General features: G+C 42.7%; 1 protein-coding gene across 2 annotated transcripts; it reads left to right on the top strand.

The window, feature by feature from the left end:
• The first annotated feature begins 1,285 nt into the window (after nt 1–1,285).
• Nucleotides 1,286–18,161, top strand: LOC123502861 (putative carbonic anhydrase 3). 2 transcript variants are annotated; one of them, XM_045252129.1, is made up of 8 exons: nt 1,286–1,440; nt 5,569–5,659; nt 6,617–6,758; nt 6,994–7,214; nt 7,896–8,003; nt 17,004–17,132; nt 17,262–17,453; nt 17,725–18,161. In XM_045252129.1, exons 2-8 carry the CDS (start codon nt 5,586–5,588, stop codon nt 17,786–17,788), a joined length of 930 nt encoding a protein of 309 aa, XP_045108064.1. In that variant the 5' UTR covers nt 1,286–1,440; nt 5,569–5,585; the 3' UTR covers nt 17,789–18,161. The 2 variants fall into 2 exon arrangements, with proteins under 2 accessions (XP_045108064.1, XP_045108065.1); XM_045252130.1 differs by having other exon boundaries at nt 1,367–1,436.
• The last annotated feature ends 3,462 nt before the right edge of the window (nt 18,162–21,623 follow it).

Below are 21,623 nucleotides of genomic sequence, written 5' to 3'. Positions count from 1 at the left end.
ATATATATATATATATATATATATATATATATATATATATATATATATAAAACAAGGACACTACCTTCAAGCTGGAGAGGGTAAACAATTTACTGACCTTATTCTACACCAGCCACTGGGTGACTGCCACATCTGCTGACGCACCTATCCATGTCCTCCAGCTTATGAAGGACATGCTGCAATACAAGGAGCATAACTATGAACTGGCGACCTCTTTTCTTAAGAAAATTAACAACCACTGCTGGTATCTAAACCAGGAACTGGTGACATTGACTTTGTTCAGCTCACATGACAGCATGACCAAGTCTGCAAAGGAGAACATCGCAATCAAGCTGTCAGAAACAGAGAAACCTGATTGCTACAGGAAAGGCAACTCAGTGTTTCTTGTCATTAACACAGCTACAGACCTGGTAGGGCCAGAGTCTTAATTTCTCAGTCTTTCTCAGCCTACTTATTCATGTATAAAGTAGAGCCAAAAGCCCCCGGGAGAAGGAAGCTTTTTGTACCTGGTACTGTAGAAATGAGATATGACAACTTGGGTGACTTCGTTCAATCACTTCAGGGTCATGCAAGAAGAAAGTGCATGGGTGAGAATTGCAAATCTGTAGTGCGCACAGCGTTGCAAATGTGATGTCGGACTACCTATGTATTCTATGCTTTGCTTCTTATCACAAGCGTAAATAAGATACACATGTGAATGTATGTTTATTTTTTTCAGTAGTTCCAACAATTTGAGATGTCATTTTCGTAGAAGAGACAATTTTCGTTTATGTTATCTTTAAGTATACATCAGAAAATGATTTTGTTCTTTATTGCCAATAAAGCAGTGTTTACGGAATATGGAGTCTTTTGTATCCATTTTCTCCTTAGGTAATCATATGGTCACAATGTATATCTCAGCATTCGATATATTATTTTCAATTTAGGGGCCATTTTCATCATTTTTATGTTCAATAGGATAATACTATGAAGGTTAAAACAAAATTTGAATTTTTTTTTCAGGAGGTAAAGGGTTAATGTTTTATTTAGTTTTATTGTATTTTTAGTATTTTGTTACTTAGATTTGTATTGTTTAATTGCTTTTAGTTAGTGTTTTTATAAACTATATTGTCTTAATTAAAAATTGTAGCGGCGCCATATAACCTTCGATGTTGCGGCGCCTAACTTTTTGTCCATCCATCCATCCTTATATAATCCTTGAACACATACGTCAGTGCCTTGCAGTGCATAAAGAAATGGTCGATGTAAGAAAATTTATTCAACGTCTACAACTGCACTGGTCAAGGCAATTTTCAGAACAGTTATTTGAATACGAATACACTGGGATATAAGAACAGGGGCTTATTGGAATGGCGTCTTCACAACACCTCACACAGTCCTCACAGGAGCGTCTCAAGCCTGGTGCAGCAAACACGTCACAAGCACACAGGAGCTACGTAGGTAATGTACTTAAGAATACTCTGTAAATGTTCAATGTGTTTCTGCCCCCTCTGTGTTATAGTTAGGGTTAAGAAATATGCTTTGCGTGAAGAGCTCATCCGCGTGTATCAGGTCACCCAAACAAGTCTTCTTTCTGGCTCTTTACCACACCAAAGGCTCCTTCCCATCTGTACAACATTAAACCAATCAGAGAGAGAGAGAGAGAGAGAGAGAGAGAGAGAGAGATTTAAGGAGCTTGAGTTTTTTGCAGTCTGTGCGTAGACTGAGGAGTTAAGTGAGTGAATCGTGCATTATGAAGGAAAGAGAGTGGGCAGCGAAAGGGAGTAGAGTTAGGAAACTTCCTGCATGAATGTGTGACTGTTGTTGACTGTGGTGATGAATGTATGTTGTATGAAATGTCTGAAGCCAAATAACCGGCAAAGTGTGTGACGTTAATTTGTGCAAGCGATATGTGTGACCGTGCTAATCTATAAATCGTGGAGGCAAGGAGTTAACCTCTAACAAACGAATGCAGTTAGGTGCGTATTGGGGACAAAAAGTTTATCAAGACGGCATTCAAAGGTTTCTATATTATATTGCAGGCTATCACATGTGGAAGAAACGCCTTCCATGCATATAATAGCGAAACGATAAATAAATATTTAATTTGCGAGTTGAAATATTTTACAACTGTTTCCTCGCGTGTGTTTTGAGTAGTCTGTCCTGAAATACTTACTACTGCAGTCTATGTTAACAATGCCTGTGATGATTTTAAACGCTTACATTGAGTCGCGTCTATAGTCTTGTTTGTGTTAAGTAGTACAAATTCAAATTTTAAAAGCGCTTTTCATATAACTTGTTTCTTAGGGTTAGTATCTATCTATCTATCTATCTATCTATATCTATATATATATATATATATATATATATATATATATATATATATATATATATATATATATATATATATATATATATATATATACTAACCCTAAGAAACAAGTTATACGAAAAGCGCTTTTAAAAATTGAATTTGTACTACTTAACACAAAGAAGACTATAGACGCGACTCAATGTAAGCGTTTAAAATCATCACAGGCATTGTTAACATAGACTGCAGTAGTAAGTATTTCAGGACAGACTACTCAAAATACACGCGAGGAAACGGTTGTAAAATATTTCAACTCGCAAATTAAATATCTATTCATTGTTTCGCTAATATATGCATGGAAGGCGTTTCTTCCACATGTGATAGCCTGCAACACAATATATATATATTATATATATATATATATATATATATATATATATATATATATATATATATATATATATATATATATATAAAAATGAGAGAGAGAGAGAGAGAGAGAGAGAGAGAGAGAGAGAGAGAGAGAGAGAGAGAGAGAGAGAGAGAGAGAGAGATTTGCTTACTATACTAATCGGTATCATAGCATAAAAGAGAAGTACTATTGTGAAGCAACGAATGAGTCACAGTGTACCTGTAGGTAGTAATTCCTATAGTGCCTGTGTGGCATGAAGAAGTGTCCAACCATGACGAGACTAGATGTAAAGACCTGCCCTACCAGACGCACGATTAATTTGCTCTACGCCCAACACCAACACCACCAACACCATTGCCAACACCAACACTAACACCAACAACAATAATGATGATGATAATAACAATAATAATAATAATAATAATAATAATAATAGCTGTAGTAGTAGTAGTAGTAGTAGTAGTAGTAGTAGTAGTAGTAGTAGTAGTAACGATAGATAATAAAGAACATAGCAGCAACACCAAGGTGAGCAATACTGATGACAACATTTAAAAGAATCAACAGTACTAAACCTTTCATCATTATCATTCATGCTAATATCAATTTTACTTACCTAACTCTTAATAGCATTTCCATCATTAACGTTGCCTTTATGCCTTTATAATAATAATAATAATAATAATAATAATAATAATAATAATAATAAATACTTTATCTAGTCAATTTGTAATGATACATACAAATTGAAACTCTTTGTGGATCCAGATCATTCAAAGTTACAGTTAAAACACACATACAGTACAACACACAATAAAATATCTGTGACAAGGTAAGGTCCAAGACTAAAACTATATATACTACACTATTTTAAAAACACCATGCTGTAAATTTATCCTGCATCAGAATTGAAATCACAATGGAAGCAATAACTTTACCTTTTTTGCATGGACAGAATTATACAATTTAATGCTAACTGGTACAAATGAACTTTTATATCTAGATGTCTTCTGTGAAGGAAAATTCAATCTTTTTCCAGATCTTAAGAACACGTAGTTATCATTGAGAGGATTGGTATTGTCGTTCATTATTTTCCTAGTTGTACACAATACATTTCTAGAATATAGGTCATCTAGTGCTGTTACCTTTACACCCAATTTATCACCAATTCTCACAACTTTTTTGAGTTTCTTTTTGTTTTGTTTTTACAGTTAAGCACCCATACAACGTTGTTAAACCAAAACAGAGTTGACTCAATAACAGACTTATATAAAGAACATAGCAAGAATAGTATTTTCCACTTTTAGATTTCTTAAAATTCTCAGAAAGTGAATTCTCTGCATACATTTACCATACACCTTTTTTGTGTTTACATCAGTTATTTTATCATCAATTTGCAGCCCTAAATATTTATAATCATGTACAATTTCTACCTGTTCCTTTTTAATTACGAGATTTTGAGTCCACCTCTTCCTCTTACGAAAATCCTTTGTCTTTTTTACATTTAAATTCAAATAATTATCATCACACCATTTAACAAAACTATTTACTTGAGAACTAGGTAAATATGGAATGTTCTGCTGCTGCTTTATTATTATCAATGTAACCAAATATAATTCCTAATTAAGTAAAAAAAAAAATGACGCTATAAAGCAGCCAGCTGCTGTTTGTCACCAGCACTGGTTATTTGACAAGTGGTAACAAATGCACCGTAGTCATACACCACCACGCACAGCGGTCAGAGTACAGACCAGCAGGGATATGAACGTCCGTCACGGTCGGCGACCACTTTATATAGACTTCTTTTACTACTTAGAGATCCCCATACATATATTTTAGTAAATTTCGACTGCCAGAAACGTACACTTCCTCAAAATAGGTATACTGAATGATATACTAAACTATGTTAAGTTTTTTGGAAAATCAAGATTGTTGGAGCGTTTTCCCCATTAAAATTGTACTGGATGAGGAGATCCTCTCCCTGCAGGCTCGGCGTGCGTTTTGCCGGCGTGCGGTACGATATCTTGGGAACTTTCCCATTTCGTCATGGTGGGACACTTCATGCCACACCTGCCTGCTCTCAACCTTATACATGGCGCGCACCCGCCGGTGACGCAGAATACTAAATACTGAAAGCAACATGAACGGGGCAGAATAGCAAACAAACAGTAAAGTAATGCATTTATTCAACATCTTTTCTTTACACACAATAATGGAATTCATAATATTTCTTTTATGCAAGAGGGAATTTAGCCAAGGACAACAAAACATTAAAAAAAGGCCCACTTGAATGCAAGTTCTATAAAAGATTAGTAAGGAAATTGCCAAAATGCAGGGACAAATGTCTTGAAACCTCCCTCTTAAAGGAAGTCAAGTCGTAGGAAGATGGAAATACAAAAGCAGGCAGGGAGTTCCAGAGTTTACCAGTGAAAGGTATGAATGATTGAGAGTACTAGTTAAGTCTTGTATTAAAGAATTGGCCAGACTAGGGATGAGAGGAAGAAGAAAGCCTTGTGCAGCGAGGCCGCAGGAGGGGAGGCATACAATTTGCAAGATCAGTAGAGCAGTTAGCATGAAAATAGCGATACAAGATAGAAAGAGATGCAACATTTCGGCGGTGAGAAAGAGGCTGAAGACAGTCAGTCAGAGGAGGGGAGTTGATGAGATTGATACATGTGTGTCAATATGCGTGAGCAGTACAGACTTAGAACTAGAAATAAAGACTCAAATATGTAACACTTCTTGTGATGAAAGACAAGAAGAGTGATCGTCCTTACTCTCTCAGCTTTGTCATTACAACCACCAGCACAGCCTTATATTACCGCCACTACGACCAACACAGCTAAGTCCTCGCTCTTTCAACGTCCAGGTGGTCCATAGAGAACAATGGGCGTCAGAAGGGAGGACACGATGATGGCGACATGCGCACTGGTGACGCTCTCCTTCCTGCTGGTGGTGAGGTGAGTCTGCCTCCTTCCTGCTGGTGGTGAGGTGAGTGTGTCTCCTTCCTGCTGGTGGTGGTGAGGTGAGTATGTCTCCTTCTTGCTGGTGGTGGTGAGGTGAGTGTGTCTCCTTCCTGCTGGTGGTGGTGAGGTGAGTGTGTCTCATTCCTGCTGTTGGTGGTGAGGTGAGTGTGTCTCCTTCCTTCTGCTGGTGGTGAGGTGAGTGTGTCTCCTTCCTTCTGGTGGTGGTGAGGCGAGTGTGTCTCCTTCCTGCTGGTGGTGGTGAGATGAGTGTGCACATGTCTACCCAACATACCGACGTACCTACTCCTGTGTTGTCCACTTATGATGCCTTGAGATGCGATTCCTTATCATATTTTATCAACACTTGTTCCTGCTAATTCTCTCAATCAGTAGATGACTTATAATCTTCACAAAGTAAAACATGAGCCAGAAAAGTTAATTTACATGTAACTCAAGAGGTCAACAAACACTGACATTAACTTGCTTTCCTGTTTGTGTTGCTCTTCAGTGATTCGCGTCAATTCAGAAATACTCTAGTGTAAATTCATTCATATGTTTATTCAAGCGACAAGATATCGCCACCCTCCGCTAGGGTTCATCAACCACAAATATATTTGATCCAGTGTTTACTCTGTTGATGGAGAGAAACGTTCCCTCTCCTTTACTGAGTTTTATCGTTCCGTGTCGCCTCTGTCTCGTTCCGGCAAGATTTGTTTTTCAACAATTCAGTGCTGCGCTGGACACCATAGCATTTGAGAAATGAACAAGATTTTTGACGCATTCTCCAGGCATCACATTATCTCAAAGTTGATCACACAGCAATGCACCACCAGGGGCTGTGGTAGCATTGAAAGTGTGCAGGAAGTAGTTGCGCGGCTCTTATTTATCAATTCTTCCTGGTACGATTATGTTGAATATACAGTACAAAACATGTGTCCCATGTGTCCACAGCGGTGTGGCAGCGACCGACTACGACTACGACAACCAACATAAGTGGGATGGATCCTGCAACACAGGGAGCAATCAGTCGCCACTCAACTTCAAGACAGTTTACACTTCCTCTTTTCCTCCATTCATCTTTGACAATTACGGCGTAAGTGTGTATCCCCGCGTGACGAAATAACTGTGAGATGCTAATTAATCAAGGACATAGCATTAATCTATTACTTTAGCAGAGTTCATATTGACAAATTATTGGTATCCAGAAAGTCATAAATGTCACAAGATGTCAGTAAGATAAGACCAGTGTGTCACACAAGGTGAAACACATGTTATTAGCACCTGAGGTACATCGATCATGATTGGTTAACTAACGAGTGTATTTCCAGCTCATCAACATCACTTTAGAAGTCAACGGTCATAGTCTCAAAGCGAATCTGGTGCCTCTGTCTTCAAACCTGCCTCATCTTCTTGGTGGCGGCCTGAGTGACGAGTATGTGTTGGATTCCTTCCACTTCCACTGGGGCAGGAACAACGGGGAGGGATCTGAACACCGCCTGCTGGACTGCAGCTTTGCCGGGGAAATGCATTTCGTTCATTACAAGAAGAAGTAAGTGGTCGTTGATATTTTCACATTGTAGATCAGTGGTTCTTAACCTGGGGGGCGTGGGTGATTTCGGGGGGGGGGGCACGAGCCTCAGGTGAAAAGTAGAAGTTTTTCTATTTATGGGTTATTTTCATGACAAGAGCTCGTTGCTATCAAAACCAAGTACAGAAATCGCCTGAACGTTGCAAGGGACTTGCGTTGTGCACTCTCAAGCATTCGACCACGTATTCAAGATCTGGTAGCTAAGATGCAGTGTCAAATCTCACTAACCATGTATTCAAGATCTGGTAGCTTAGAGCAGTGTCAAATATCTCACTAACCATGTATTCAAGATCTAGTAGCTCAGAGCAGTGTCAAATATCTCACTAACCATGTATTCAAGATCTGGTAGCTTAGAGCAGTGTCAAATATCTCACTAATGTAATTCATGCTTAGTAAATGGACTAAAAAGCCTTTTTTTTTTTCTTTTTAAATCTGGGAGTGAAATTTGTCTATAGATGCAAGGGGGGCGTGGAGGGAAAGAGCAGTTCCTAGAGGGGGCGTGGTAGTAAAGAGGTTAAGAACCACTGTTGTAGATGAACGTTGCTCATAACAATAATTGTAATGAGAGTTACCTAGAACATTTTACTGCTTGTTCTCTGGGTGAAAAAAAGAATCATAATAACCTCACCATTAAACCGCCAGGTACAGGAACGTGGGAGAGGCGAAAGAACACCCTGACGGCGTGGCGGTGCTCGCAGTGTGGCTGGTGGCTGCTGTGGACGACTATGAAAGCAAGCAGCAGCTCTACCGGTAAAAGCCACGGTTACACTAGTCAACATAAACCTTGAACTCCAATGACAGGGTTGGACAAAAAGGCATTCATCCAATCATATCTTTGAGTGAATGGTTAGAACGCACTCCTGACCGTCCAAATATGATCTACCTATGACTGCCGACCGCATAGCCTACTACTCGTACAAGGCAAATAGCCTCCCTCCCGCTCTGTCCTGATGTAACCATATGAAGGTCTATAACATAAATACACTAGAAAATAAAAAGAAATTAAAAATGCTGCAAAATCACAAGCAACGTTGCCTACCACGTGGCGGGGCATTTAAAGAGACCTTTAAAGTGCGTAAATAAAGGCGATTTGAACATAAAAGAATAGATGGATGGATTTTGAGTTGGGCGCCGCAACACCTAAGGTCATTTGGCGCCGCTACAAAATTTTAATTAAGACAAGAATAAATATAAAATAACTAAGAGCAATTAAAAACAAAACAATTAAAACTAGCTAAAAAAAAAAGCTAAAAATACAATGAAAATAAAAATACTTATAACGAAATAAAATAAAATTCTAAAATTCACAAATTGGGAAAAGGCCAGCTTCTCCCAAAAAAACTAAAAACATCATGGCCAAGGGCCAGACACGCTGGTCTAAGGACCTTAGATAGGTGATAGACACCGCTATCTCCATCGCGGCACCGATAGAGGTAGCGGTGTCTCAGGTCAATCAAGCTAGGGCACTCTACAAGTAGGTGCCGCACCGTAAGTGGCACCAGGCAGTCATCACAGTAAGGTTGAGGGTCCCTGGTCAACAGGTAGTTTTGCGTAAGGAACGTGTGACCTATTCGCAGTCGCGTTAATAAACTTTGTGTACGGCGGTCCCGGAAATGGGTGTATGTCCAGTGAGGGATAGCAGAACTAGTGATCTCTCCCATTTTCGAGGTGGCAAGCCCCGTTTGCCACCTCCTCTGCCATCTTGCAACAATCGCCACGAATTACTGAAATACATCTCGAAACGGAACAGGGGCAGGAGATGGAGCGCGACTTGCTGCCTCTTTAGCGAGGCGATCTGCATGTTCATTCCCGGGAACACCAACGTGACCAGGGACCCAACAGAACCCAACACGATATCCTCTTTTGGTAAGCAGATATAGCCACTCCAAGGCGGATAAAACCAATGGGTTAAGGGAAATAATGGAAGAGAGAGCAGTAAGAGCACTGCGAGTCACTAAAAATTGTAAAAGACGAAACCGGGAGAGTAAAAATTATCTGTAAAGCTAGGACTATGGCAGACAGCTCCGCAGTAAAGACGGATGCCACTGAAGGAAGGCTGCCAGACTGGTAGAAGGAGAGGAAAACCACACTAAAACCAACGCCTTCATCGGATTTGGAACCATCAGTAAAAACAGGGATATCATCAGAATGGATAAAAAAAAAAAATTTTCTAAAAACCGTATGTAGAACAGAGCTTGCAGAAAATCCTTCTTGCCATCCATGGCAGGAGGGCATAATGAGACAACAGGAAGCTGCCAATAACCAACTCGTGGGAGCCGGAAAGAGTAGACAGGAGTGGGGTCGATAGATAATTCCGCCATGAGATTTGCGACTCGAAGGCCAAAAGGTTTAGGGAGACTTGGTTGAGTGACAAACGCCTGCGAACGCGAGTCCCGCAATATTGACAGACAAGGGACAGAATCAGGAAGACGGTGGGTGCGAAACCAACACCGGAGCATCGAAGACTGGCGCCGGAGGTCGAGCGGCCAGAAACCAGCATCCACTAGTAGGCTAGGTATTGGAGAGGTCCGAAATGCACCCGTAGCCAAGCAGATCCTAGCATGATGCACGGAGTCAAGCACGTGTAACCGTGCATCCGTTGCGGATGAGTAGATCTCAAAGCCGTATTCCAGCTTAGGAAGTATAAGTGTACGGTGAAGAAGCAGCAAAGTGTCCCTGTCCGCACCCCCAGAGGTGTGACTTAAAACCCGAAGAAGGGATAATGCCTGCCGACAAGACGCCTTAAGAGAACGGAAATGGGAACCAAAGTAAGACGGTTGTCAAACAAAAGGCCAAGATATCAGGTCGCCTCCACACATGAGAGGCGTCTATTGGCTAGGTATAAATCAGGGTCTGGATGGACACCACGGTTGCGACAAAAATGCATGGCTACGGTCTTCGAGGTGGAGAATCGAAAACCGTTCATGTTGGCCCAACTGGACACCCTATTGATTGCCAGTTGGAGCTTGCGCTCAATCAGTGACATCCTAGCAGCAGCAAAAGAAATACATAAATCATCAACATATAAGGAGCTGTGAACGCCATCTGGGAGAGTATCTATAACACCATTTATGGCGATTGCAAATAGTGTAACACTAAGAATACTTCCCTGTGGGACACCATCATTTAGAGCAGTAGCCTCGGAGAGAACACTCCCACTCGAACCCGTAAAAGACGTCTGGATAAAAACTGCTGGATAAAAATAGGAAGGTGGCCAAGGAAGGCCAAAATTAAACAAAGACTGTAAAATGCCATGACACCAAGCCGTGTCGTAGGCCTTCTCCAGGTCAAAAAAAAAACTGTTACTTGATGGTGGGGATTAGCGAAGGCCTCACAAATAGAAGACTCTAGGGATAAAAGAGCATCAGTAGTAGACTTCATCTTACGGAAGCCATACTGTACCGATGACAAGTACTTCCCCCTCTCCAAGTACCACATGAGTCTTACATTTACCATCTTTTCTAATACTTTACAAATGCAGGATGTCAAAGATATAGGACGGTAGTTTCCCAGGCTTCGGAAATGGGAGAACCACTGCGACAGCCCAAGATGATGGAAAGTCACCAGTATGCCAAATCATATTATAAAGATTTAATAAAAAGTTAAAAGCACTGTCAGACATGTGGCGCAAGAAGGCATAAGGAATATCATCTGGACCAGGAGAAGAGTCATGACACTGGGACAAAGCAGTCCGCAACTCGGAGGCAGAGAAGGGACATTATAAGACTCCCCTCCAGTGGAAGAAAAATTTATGCCGAGAGATTCCATTCTCTGGCGGTGACGTGCGCCTGGGGCTGCAGGATGCCTCCGGGAAACACTGGCAAAGTGCTCCGCGAAGAGGTCGGCGACAGTCTTAGGGTCTGCCACCGTTCGCCCAGCAGACAACAAAACTGGTGGGGAAGGAGCAGAATACTTCCCAGCAATTCGGCGGACTTTGTTGAAGACATCCGTAAGAGGGATGCGGACGTTAATGGAAGAGACATAGGCTTTCCAAGAGGCTCTTTGTGCCTCTTTCAAAACGCGGTTGGCCCGAGCTCGGCAGCGTCGAAAACCTTCCAGACACTGCGGGTCCCCACGATGTCGCCGGAGACGAGAAAGCTGCCCGTTTCTCTTTCACAGCGTTGGTGCATGCTGCATTCCACCAAGGAATGGGACGCTTAGTAAAGCGACCGGACGTCCTAGGGATTGTCTGAAGCGCTGCTGAATGTAAAAATCAGTAAAATAATCAACAGCCTCAGCACAAGTAGAAAAGTCAGCCAACGGACGGATAAATGAGCTAAGGTCTGTGAATCGAGGCCAATCTGCCCTGTCTAAAAGCCAGCTTGGGGACCGGGACTGTGGCTCAGAGTTCACAGATTCCAATAAAATCGGAAAGTGGTCACTACCGTGTAAATCCGGTAGGACCCGCCAATCAAAATCAAGGAAAGAATTAGATGTACAAGAGAAAGATCGATAGCTGTAAAAGTCCCAGTAGGACTGTGGAAATGTGTAACATCCCCAGAATTTAAAACCTCCAATCCCTCATCCTCAATAAAAGAACCGATTAAAACCCCACGAGGATTACTAGCACCTTCATCCCACAATGGGTGACGGCCGTTAAAATCTCCCAACAAAAGGAAAGGCGGAGTCAGCTGACGCACCAGGCCGTCAAGCTCACCCCTGGAGACAGGAACCCGAGGAGGAGAGATATAAACTGCAAATAGTGTAGGATCGTCCCATAAAGACCTTAACAGCAACCACCTGAAGGGAGAGAGTTGCAAGGGGACAACAGGTATATCCTGACGGACTAGGATAGCTGTGCCACCGTGGTGGCCCTGGTCAGGAAAGGAGTGCTAAAAAGGCACGATAGCCAGGAGGACTAGAATAAGTACTATCACCTAGCATAGTCTCTTGTAGAGCTACACAGGCTGGAGAGAACTCCGACAGTAAAGCTCGGAGTTCCCCCCACGAGGCGCGAAGGCCTCTACAGTTCCACTGTAGAAGCTTGAAGATGACTATTTGGGTGCAGTGGACGGGCGAGCCTTTTGAAGGGCTGCCCGTGACTCACCTGGCTAGAAATAATCAACCGACGAGAAGACACCGGGAGTTGAGATGTGCCGGGTCGTTGGACCGCAGCCTTTCGGCCTACCGGTGAGTAATGCGAACCATCATCACTCCTACCGGTCATCGAAGGACGAGGATCAGGCTGGACTGCACTTTTCTACACAGCGGGTCCACGAGGGACGGCTGTGACAATATCATCGGACGTCTCCATGCTAAGAACGTCCTCATCACAAGAAGCCCGATCTGAGGCGGAGGGCGTCACAAAAGGCAGGACAGAAATTACTGGAGCTACCATTGCAGAGTGGTCCCTTGAGGACTCACAATCATGTACACCGGGAGAAACCTTTAATTTTTTAAGTTGAGCTAAATCTATCGACTCCGCAGAGCCGCGGTGCCGTTTGGTCAGGCCCTTCAAAGGCTTAGGCGATACAGGAGGCAAATAGACATCCACTACATGGGTGACTTTTGTCAAGTCCGTATTATTCTCGTCACTTTTAACAGATGACTCAACCGAGTCATCGGACAAAAGGGCAAACCTATTGGCCAAATGAACAGGACCACACGCCCCAACAGAGCGAGAGGTAGCAGGAGGAGTTGGCTTCGGACCGGCAGACTCTGCTGAAGAGCAAGCGGCCAATGAAGCATAGGATGTCGCACCAGTACCGTCCTTCTGGCGGTAAAGGAGTTCACGGCGGGCGCTACCAAGGCTGATGAACTGACTATTAGCAAGCTGTAAAATGTCCTGCTCCAGGCGATACCTGGGCATTGCCTGGAACGTACCTGGTGAGTATCACGGCAATGGAAACAATAAGCAGCAGCATTGCAATGCTCCTCAGAATGTGAGTCTAGTGCAGAGCAATTACCACATCGAGAAGCTTCCTTACAGGAGCTTTTACCGTGACCGTACCCATAGCATGAGAAACACTGAAGAGGGCGAGAAACAAAACGCCTCACCCTAAGATTGATAGGACAGGTATGAACACGGTCAGGAGGGTGGAACCAAAAAGGTGAGAAGGACCATGTTGGAGGAATTCCTCATCTTAGTCACCTTTTGGACTGAGCTAGGACACATAGCCAGTATTTCCTCCTCAGGAAATTCATAAAGATCCTGACTGTACACACAACCTTTACTATAATTAAAGGTGGGATGAGCCTTTACAGTCTCAAACATGCTGTCAGTAGGGCATGGGAGATGTTGCAACATCCTCGCCTGCGTAATATCTTTAGCTCGCACGAGCACCCCCTTACCGTACTTCTTCAGATTTCCCTCAGGAATCGTGCCGATTTCTTTGGACAGGTACCGGGAGGCATGGATGAAATTCCCGCGTCCATTTCTGTAGTACGCCACAAACCAACGTGGAGGCGGGATCTGGCGGACTTCTGGAACTGAATTCTCTAAATAGTTTTCAAAAACATTTGGGATATAATCCATGTCACTGTCTGAAATATTACGTGATTGGAGAAGTTCAGTTTTAAAGCCAGAGCCGGCAAGGGGCAGAGATGCTACATGTTCATAAGCCAAACGGGCTTCATCACATGACAGAAACGTCACATAGCAGCGGTTAGAAGGAAAGTCCTTATCATAAACAAGTCGAATGCGAAGAACCGTGCCATACGCCTTGAGAAGGGAGTGCAAGGCGTGATAAGAAAAAGATGGATTAACATTTACCATCAAAAGGGAGTCATATGCAGCAGAAATGCGTCCCTCAGAAGAACTCCCAGAACAGGAGACTGCTGTGGGAGGCCCTTGTGGAGGGGAATCCTCCTCCCTACTCAGAACTGAAGATGACGTCTCGCGGGCCAGATCAGCCACCTCACGAGAATCTGAATTTTTTTTGTTTTCCCATATAAAAAGTTACACAAAAAAAAGCTCCAGGGGCAAGGAAACCACCTACTGGGACTACAATGGGAGCGAGCGCTGGCTGCCGTGGACGGGGTACCTCGTCCCCATGTGGACCAATCGATTTAAAAAAAAGGCCCCACATGATCCCCACATGTTTGTCCACGACAGAGCTGAGACCCCCCTCCTAAAGCATCCCAGCCTGGACACCCAACCATCCAACACAGGACGATCCCTCTTGGGTAATCCCTCCAGCGGGTGGCTCCGCTGGTCCACTGGCAGCTTACGTAGGAACCATTTAGTTTGGCCTTTCACTGACGACCTTACTAGCATGGGTAGCCCTCTTCCCCTCGCAAGGGCGGAGCAGGGGCCTAAGCCCCTCTAGCCTAGCTCATCAGGTCACAGGGGGACACAAGCCCCCACACCACGACAAGGTGGTTCCCATCTTGGGGGAACTTACACATTATTTATTCATTTATTTATTGCCGCTACTATTTTTATTTACTTCTTTAATTAGACAAATAATTAATAAACAAGGAATTAAGATAGGAACTTGCCGTTTTACAGAAAACTGTAGACATTTCAAGGATAACAGCAGTATTAATAACTCAATTTTGAGGTTTGGGTTCAAAAAGAGAGAGTAAATAACCTGACTAGGCCACTCCATTGAGATGAGATGGGGACACAAAGCACCAGCGTGTTAAAAAATGGAGCCGAAAGAATGATAGTCAAATAAGAGTTGGGTGATTGATAATATTTAATAACTCTCTACTCTTCGGCTTAAGTGTTTCAGGACGGAAATTATATGCTTGTCCTCAGCAGGAAGCGGTGACGGATTGTCCACATTACAGGAAGTTGACACTTGTGCTCATGGCGGCTAAAGATTGGTTTTCGGAGGTAAAGGTTTGCTCACAAGGAACCTTTCATTCTCAAGGGAGAATCTCAATGCATTCTGATATTTGGGGACGGTTGTCATGTCCAAAACACGCGAATACTAATGTGCGAAACTCCATTTTGTCGGTTTTCTCAGTACTTGTGGTTACTAAGTAATTTGAACGTATTTTTTTTCCAATGCTCTAATGAAATAATGCTTCCAAGGAATGTTAAGGACTTAACGCGAAGAAAGCTTCACAGGAGATAACTCAAAGGATACTCGTAAATAATAGAAAGAAACAAAGCTTTCCTTTCCGTTGCTCTATGAGTTCCTCCGAAGTTTAGCTGCTGACAGAGGTTCCCAAACTTTACCATGCTAAGGACCCCCCAGATATTTAAGTCCCATCCGAGGACCCCCTGCCAATCAGAAGTTACTATTACCATACCAAGGTACCCATTATATGATTACAATGCAGTAAATTTACTATTTGCATATTCCTACACGAAGAAAGTCTTAAAATAAACATTTGAAATATTTTCAAAAAAGTCTGACGACACATGGCGCAATCGCTGAATTTTAAGTGCTTAAGTGTTTTGTTTAAGTGTTAGTGAGAAGAAGAAAAACAAAAGGAAGTTATTTGTGATCAATTCAAGTAGTGAGTCATTTTTTATATAATTAATTCCATACTTAAGATTACTTAAAGATAATAATACTACTTATAATTTCCTTTCTAGACTTAAATCATTCCTACATATTTGAGCATTACACTACGTCGTAATAAATTCAAATTAACCCTTAAACCTCGGGGACTTTAAGACTTTTCACTCGCGCTAACTCGGGAGGTTTGGCGAGAAACACACAAAATAGCTTGTATTCACATACTGATTATACTAGGAAATTCAATAAAGAGTGAGTACAAATGATATTATGTCCACAACCGACTCTTCCTCTTTGCAATGCAAAAACCAGAAGCATCTAGATGCTATGGTTACCAAAATATCACAGGTTGAATGAGGTGCTATCATCGGTGTGCGTGGCGATCGGCTGCGCCGGCACCTGGCTAAAGTGAAAGAAAACGGGTACCTTCTATCCTCTCTCCTAAGGTTGGCGGGAGAAGTAGCGGACCCCCTAGGACCTTCTCAGGGACCCCCAGGGGTCCGGGGACCCCAGTTTGGGAACCACTACTTTAGCAGACCATTCAGAACTGTGTGTCGCCAACGCAAAATACCTCTAAAGATTTAGTAAAAGGCTTACTTTATCCATCTTTTCTGCAGAATTGAATATCTCACAAGTATTGCACAAAGGCTAACATTGGTCCTGTACGGGCAATACTTCAGCATTGCTGTGTTGCTAACATTGCTTCATATGTGAACCATTCATCAGTCATCTCGTCTCTCCAGCTGCTAATTCTGTACAAGGGCCTTATCCGCCCCTGTATGGAGTACTCTTTGCATATTTGGGGGGGTTCCACTCACACAGTTTTATTAGATAGAGTGGAATCAAGGGCTTTTCGTCTCATCAATTTCCCTCCTTTGACTGACTGTCTTAAGCCTCTTTCTCACCGACGAAATGTTGCATCTCTTTCTCTCACTGTGTTATCGCTATTTTCATGCTAATTGCTCTATTGATCTTGCTAACTGCATGCCTCCCCTCCTCCTGCTGCACAAGACTTTCTTCTTCCTCTCATCCCTATTCTGTCTAACTCTCTAACGCAAACGTTAACCAGTACTTTCAATCATTCATACCTTTCTTTGGTAAACTCTGGAATCTGGTTCTGTATTTCCGCCTTCCTACTGCTTGACTTTTTTTAAGAGGGAAGTATCAAGACATTTGCTCCCAAATTTTGGCTAACACTCTCCTTATCTTCTAGAGAACCAGCATTCAAGTTGGCCTCTTTTTTTTTATATTTTCTTGCCCTTGGCTGGCCCTCTCTCCTACATAAAAAAATAAAAAATCGTTTTTTCCATCCTATACTTTTCTGTTCCATCCGCAGCTACGATCATGATGAACCTACAAACTTCTGGCTGGATTTCCTTGTTCCCTACGGTCCCTTCGTGAACCACTTCCCTCGCCAGACCATCCTGCGGTACCTCCTTCCTCAGAACACGGACAGCTTCTACAGGTAAGGCCAAGAAAATAAGCTGCGGATGATTGCCACAAAATATTAATTTAATGCAACAAGTTATTCTTATGATTGAAAACTTGTCACAATGATATAGCGTACTTACCAGTCCCTCCCTGTGCTCCTCAGGTACGAGGGGTCACTAACAACACCCCCCTGCTCGGAGACTGTGGTATGGACAGTGTTCCGGGATCCAGTTGTTGCTCCGCGGCGACTGTGGCACTTGCTTAGGACCCTCAGGTCCCCTCCAGGGCACGGCAGACCTATTGGCAAAAACTTCCGAAACATACAAGCCCAAGGAGCCAGGAAAGTTTACTTCAGGTACTCGTACTTCTCATTACCATCATCATCACTCTCTCTCTCTCTCTCTCTCTCTCTCTCTCTCTCTCTCTCTCTCTCTCTCTGATCGTTAAGAAGAAAACTAAAGTTGTGACGTTATTCGTTCCATGCAAACATGGCAGATTTCCTTTGGAGGAAAAGATCACGGGGATGTTCTTGTCATTTTATTTACATTTTACTTTATTAGATTTTTTTTTCTTTCAGTATAAGATAGGTCGTTATAGAAATAAATGTTTTTTTTTTCTTTCCCCAGCTACGATCCTGAGTCGCACTTAATCCAGTGCAACAAGCAAGAAGTGGAGGAGTTGGAGGAGTGAAAGTGAATCCCTCGTGTTTTGCAGGAATGCAAAGAGGCCACCTACCAACGCCACGTCCAGCTGTCTCTCACGTTTTACTAGGATACTTCAAACCTCTTTACAAATGTTTTAAGTAGTTAATAATGATGACAATAACGATTCCTAGAACACTGTTAAGGCGGCACTGTTGGCTTTCTTCTCTCACCTTGTGTGCTTACGACAAAGCCGTCTCGTTTTCACAGTGGAATGAATAGAGACACTTTTCGACTTGTTTCATAACGAGAGGAAAGCTTGTCAAGTCAATGTGAAATGAACAACATTGTTATAACTTCTTTTATTCATTTGTGAAATTCTGAAAGCAAATGTTTCCATAATAAATTGTTTTATTGATGTATTCTTCAGTTTTATTTAGACGGCTGCGATAATATCATCGGACGACTCCACGCTAAAACCATCCTCATCACAAGAAGCCCGATCTGAGACAGAGGGTGTCACAGAAGGCTGAAAAAAAACTATTGGAGCTACCATTGCAGAGCGGTCCCTGGAGGACTCACGATCATGTGTACCAGGAGAAACCTTAGATTGCTTTGGCTGAGCTAAATCTATCGACTCCGCAGAGCCGCGGTGCCGCTTGGTCAGGCCCTTCAAAGGCTTAGGCGATACAGGAGGGAAATGGACATCCATTACATGGGTCATCTTGGTCAAGTCCGGATTATTCCCGTCACATCTTTCAGATGATTCAACTGAGTCATCGGACAAAAGGGCAAACCTATTAGCCAAACGAACAGGACCACCTGCCCCAACAGATCGAGAGGTAACAGGAGTTGTCTTCGGACCCGCAGACTCAGCTGATGAGCGAGCGGCCAATGAAGCATAAGATGTCGCACCAGTACCGTCCTTCTGGTGGTAAAGGAGCTCGCGGCGGGCGCTACCAAGGCTGATGAACTGACAATTAGCAAGCTGAAAAATATTCTGCTCCAGGCGATACCTTGGGCATTGCCTGGAACGTACCTGGTGAGTATCACGGCAATGGAAACAATAAGCAGCAGCATTGCAATACTCCTCAGAATGTGAGTCTAGTGCTAAGCAATTACCGCATCGAGAAGCTTCCTTGTAGGAGCTTTTACCATGACTGTACCCATAGCACGAGAAACACTGAAGAGGGCGGGAAACAAAACGCCTCACCCTAATATTGATGGGACCGATATGAACAGGGTCTGGGAGGGTGGAACCAAAGAAGGTGAGAAGGACCATGTTGGAGGAATTCCTCATCTTAGTCACCTTATGGACAGAGCTAGGGGACATTGCTAGTATTTTCTCCTCAGGAAATTCATAAAGATCCTGACTGTACACACAACCTTTACTGTAATTAAAGGTGGGATGAGCCTTCACGGTCTCAAACATGCTGTCAGTAGGGCATGGGAGATGTTGCAACATCCTTGCATGCGTAATATCTTTAGCCCGCACGAGCACACCCTTACCGTACTTTTTGAGATTTCCCTCAGGAATAGTGCCGATCTCTTTGGCCAGGTACCAGGAGGCATGGATGAAATTTCCATGCCCATTTCTGTAGTACGCCACAAACCAACGTGGAGGCGGGATCTGGCGGACTTCTGGAACTGAATTCTCTAAATGGTGGTCAAAATGATTTGGGATGTAGTCCGTGTCACTGTCTGCAATACATAACTGTGGATATTAACAAGAGATAGGAACACAAGAAGCAAGCCATGTCTCTGTTATTGCAAAAATAGTAGTGTTATTGTCAAGAAGGTCATTAATGTGGTGAATTTTGATAAAGCAAACAATTAACAATAGCAAGAGCACAATGAAGAATTAGACATGAATTCTTCTAGAAATGGAAATTAGATAGAGAACATTTGCTTGTTGAGAAGGTAGGCCTACATATATAATGCATGGATGGAGGGGAGGATAGACCCATGGGAGTGAGGTGTGTTGATGCTGAACAGATAAGTGTCATCCTTTAACCATCCACTGGTTACACACTCAGAAGTGAAAATAGTTACCGTTAGATACAGCTGACAGCGATACACTTATAATTGAGTAATCTCGCGAGAGGGACGGTTCTCAAGATTGCAAGGAAGAAAGGCATTAAGTTCTCTTAACATGTTAATATTACCGCACCAAGAGAGTCAAGATTTTGTGTGAACATGATATATTCATTCTCCTGTCGAAATATTTTCAAAGAAATTTGTTTTGTATAGCCTAGTTCTTATAAAATATGGAAGTGCGAGGGGCCTTGTGACTCGAGCATGTTTAGTCCGCTTTGCTCGGGTCGACTGCGCCAATAGATTAGTAAATTGAGTATATTTCCCACTGAAAATTTGCCTTGAGCAGCATGAAACACCCCTTTATCTAGCATACCAAAAGAAATGTTAAACTCGCTGTATTTATTAAAAAAAAAAAAAAAATCAAGTGTGATGGTATGTCGGTGTCGTTCGGAACTGTGCCTGTCGGAGCTACTTGTAGGCTTCAAACATTCGATAAATAATACATTATAAGACTACTGATATTGTGTTATATAAGTTCACAAGAACAATTGATTATCCTGCTCATTCTGGCTAGGATGTCAACTCCATAGATCCTTCTATCCTATCCACCAGTCTGAGCAAAGATAACAGAAGGGTGTGGAGCCCACGAGATATATTCGCATGCATGGAGGAAAAATTTCGCACGAGGCACCGCCGCCACTACCACCACCACCATTCCCAGCATCCCCCACTCTCTCTCTCTTTGCCTCCATCTCCCTAACAGAACATCAAATCCTATTTCCATCCAGTTTTCTCGTTGGCCTTCCTTCTTCCTTCCATCACCACTCGGAGGTTGCTGTTCTGTAATTCTAATTCCTGGCTGGCTACGCGAAGGTCCAGAGCAGGTAAGAATGAGGGTCTGGGTAGGATGTCTTTAGAATTTTTTTGTAATCGTCAAACGAAGATGGTTGTTCAGGTTCTCAAGAGTCTTTCTCTTATTCATAATGTAAACACGTTAATCTTGTACTTGATCATAACGACACTCTTAAAAACCTGCGTCACTTCAAGTACAGCCTTTGTAAAGTAGTGGAGGTGCCGCCTCAAGTGTTTCAGAACGTACACCTTACAACACCAGGTGAGTAAAATTGTTGTGATCTTTGACTGGATAAGCTGCGTAGGTTTTTTTTTATGAAAGAGGGAAATCCGGCCAGGGGCAACAAAAATTGTGGTAAAAAAAAAAAGGCCCACTGAGGTGCCAGTCCCTAAACAAGATGAACAAATAATACTTGGGGAGAGACTCTCAAAATGACAACAGAAGTTATCTTTTTTTTTTTTTCGTAAAGAATGTATATGTCGCCAGTGCATGTAGTTTTGTGTGAAGGAAGAGAGCAGGCTGTGACTGCCCCCTTGTGTTGTGAGACACAAAGGGAAACGTTGAGTGACGTCACAGGTGGCTTTAATGAAGGTTCCCAGCACTCCCTGAACCAGTGCTATTAGACCTCACTGGGAGTAATTATCGTTTGGGCAGGTGTCTACTGCCTCCTCCATGGAAGGGCATCTCACCACAAATCAATATCCACTTACTTACCACGACTGATATCATACAAAGAGACTTATTTGTTCTGCAACTCAAAGCAACGATGACCTACATTACAACAATGACCTTTTTGGTAGCCCTTTGGTAACACTGCAAACGATCATCATGACGGACACAACAAAAGAAGAGCAGGTTAACTTATCTTTCTTGAGGAACACACACACACACACACACACACACACACACACACACACACACACACACACACACACACACACACACACACACACACACGTACATATGCACACTGTGCACCTTTTCCAGACAAGGC

Source organism: Portunus trituberculatus, chromosome 12, assembly GCF_017591435.1.
Source record: "Portunus trituberculatus isolate SZX2019 chromosome 12, ASM1759143v1, whole genome shotgun sequence".
Taxonomy (NCBI): domain Eukaryota; kingdom Metazoa; phylum Arthropoda; class Malacostraca; order Decapoda; family Portunidae; genus Portunus; species Portunus trituberculatus.
Note: the sequence above shows the minus strand (reverse complement) of the source record. Positions and strands in the feature narration are given on the sequence as shown.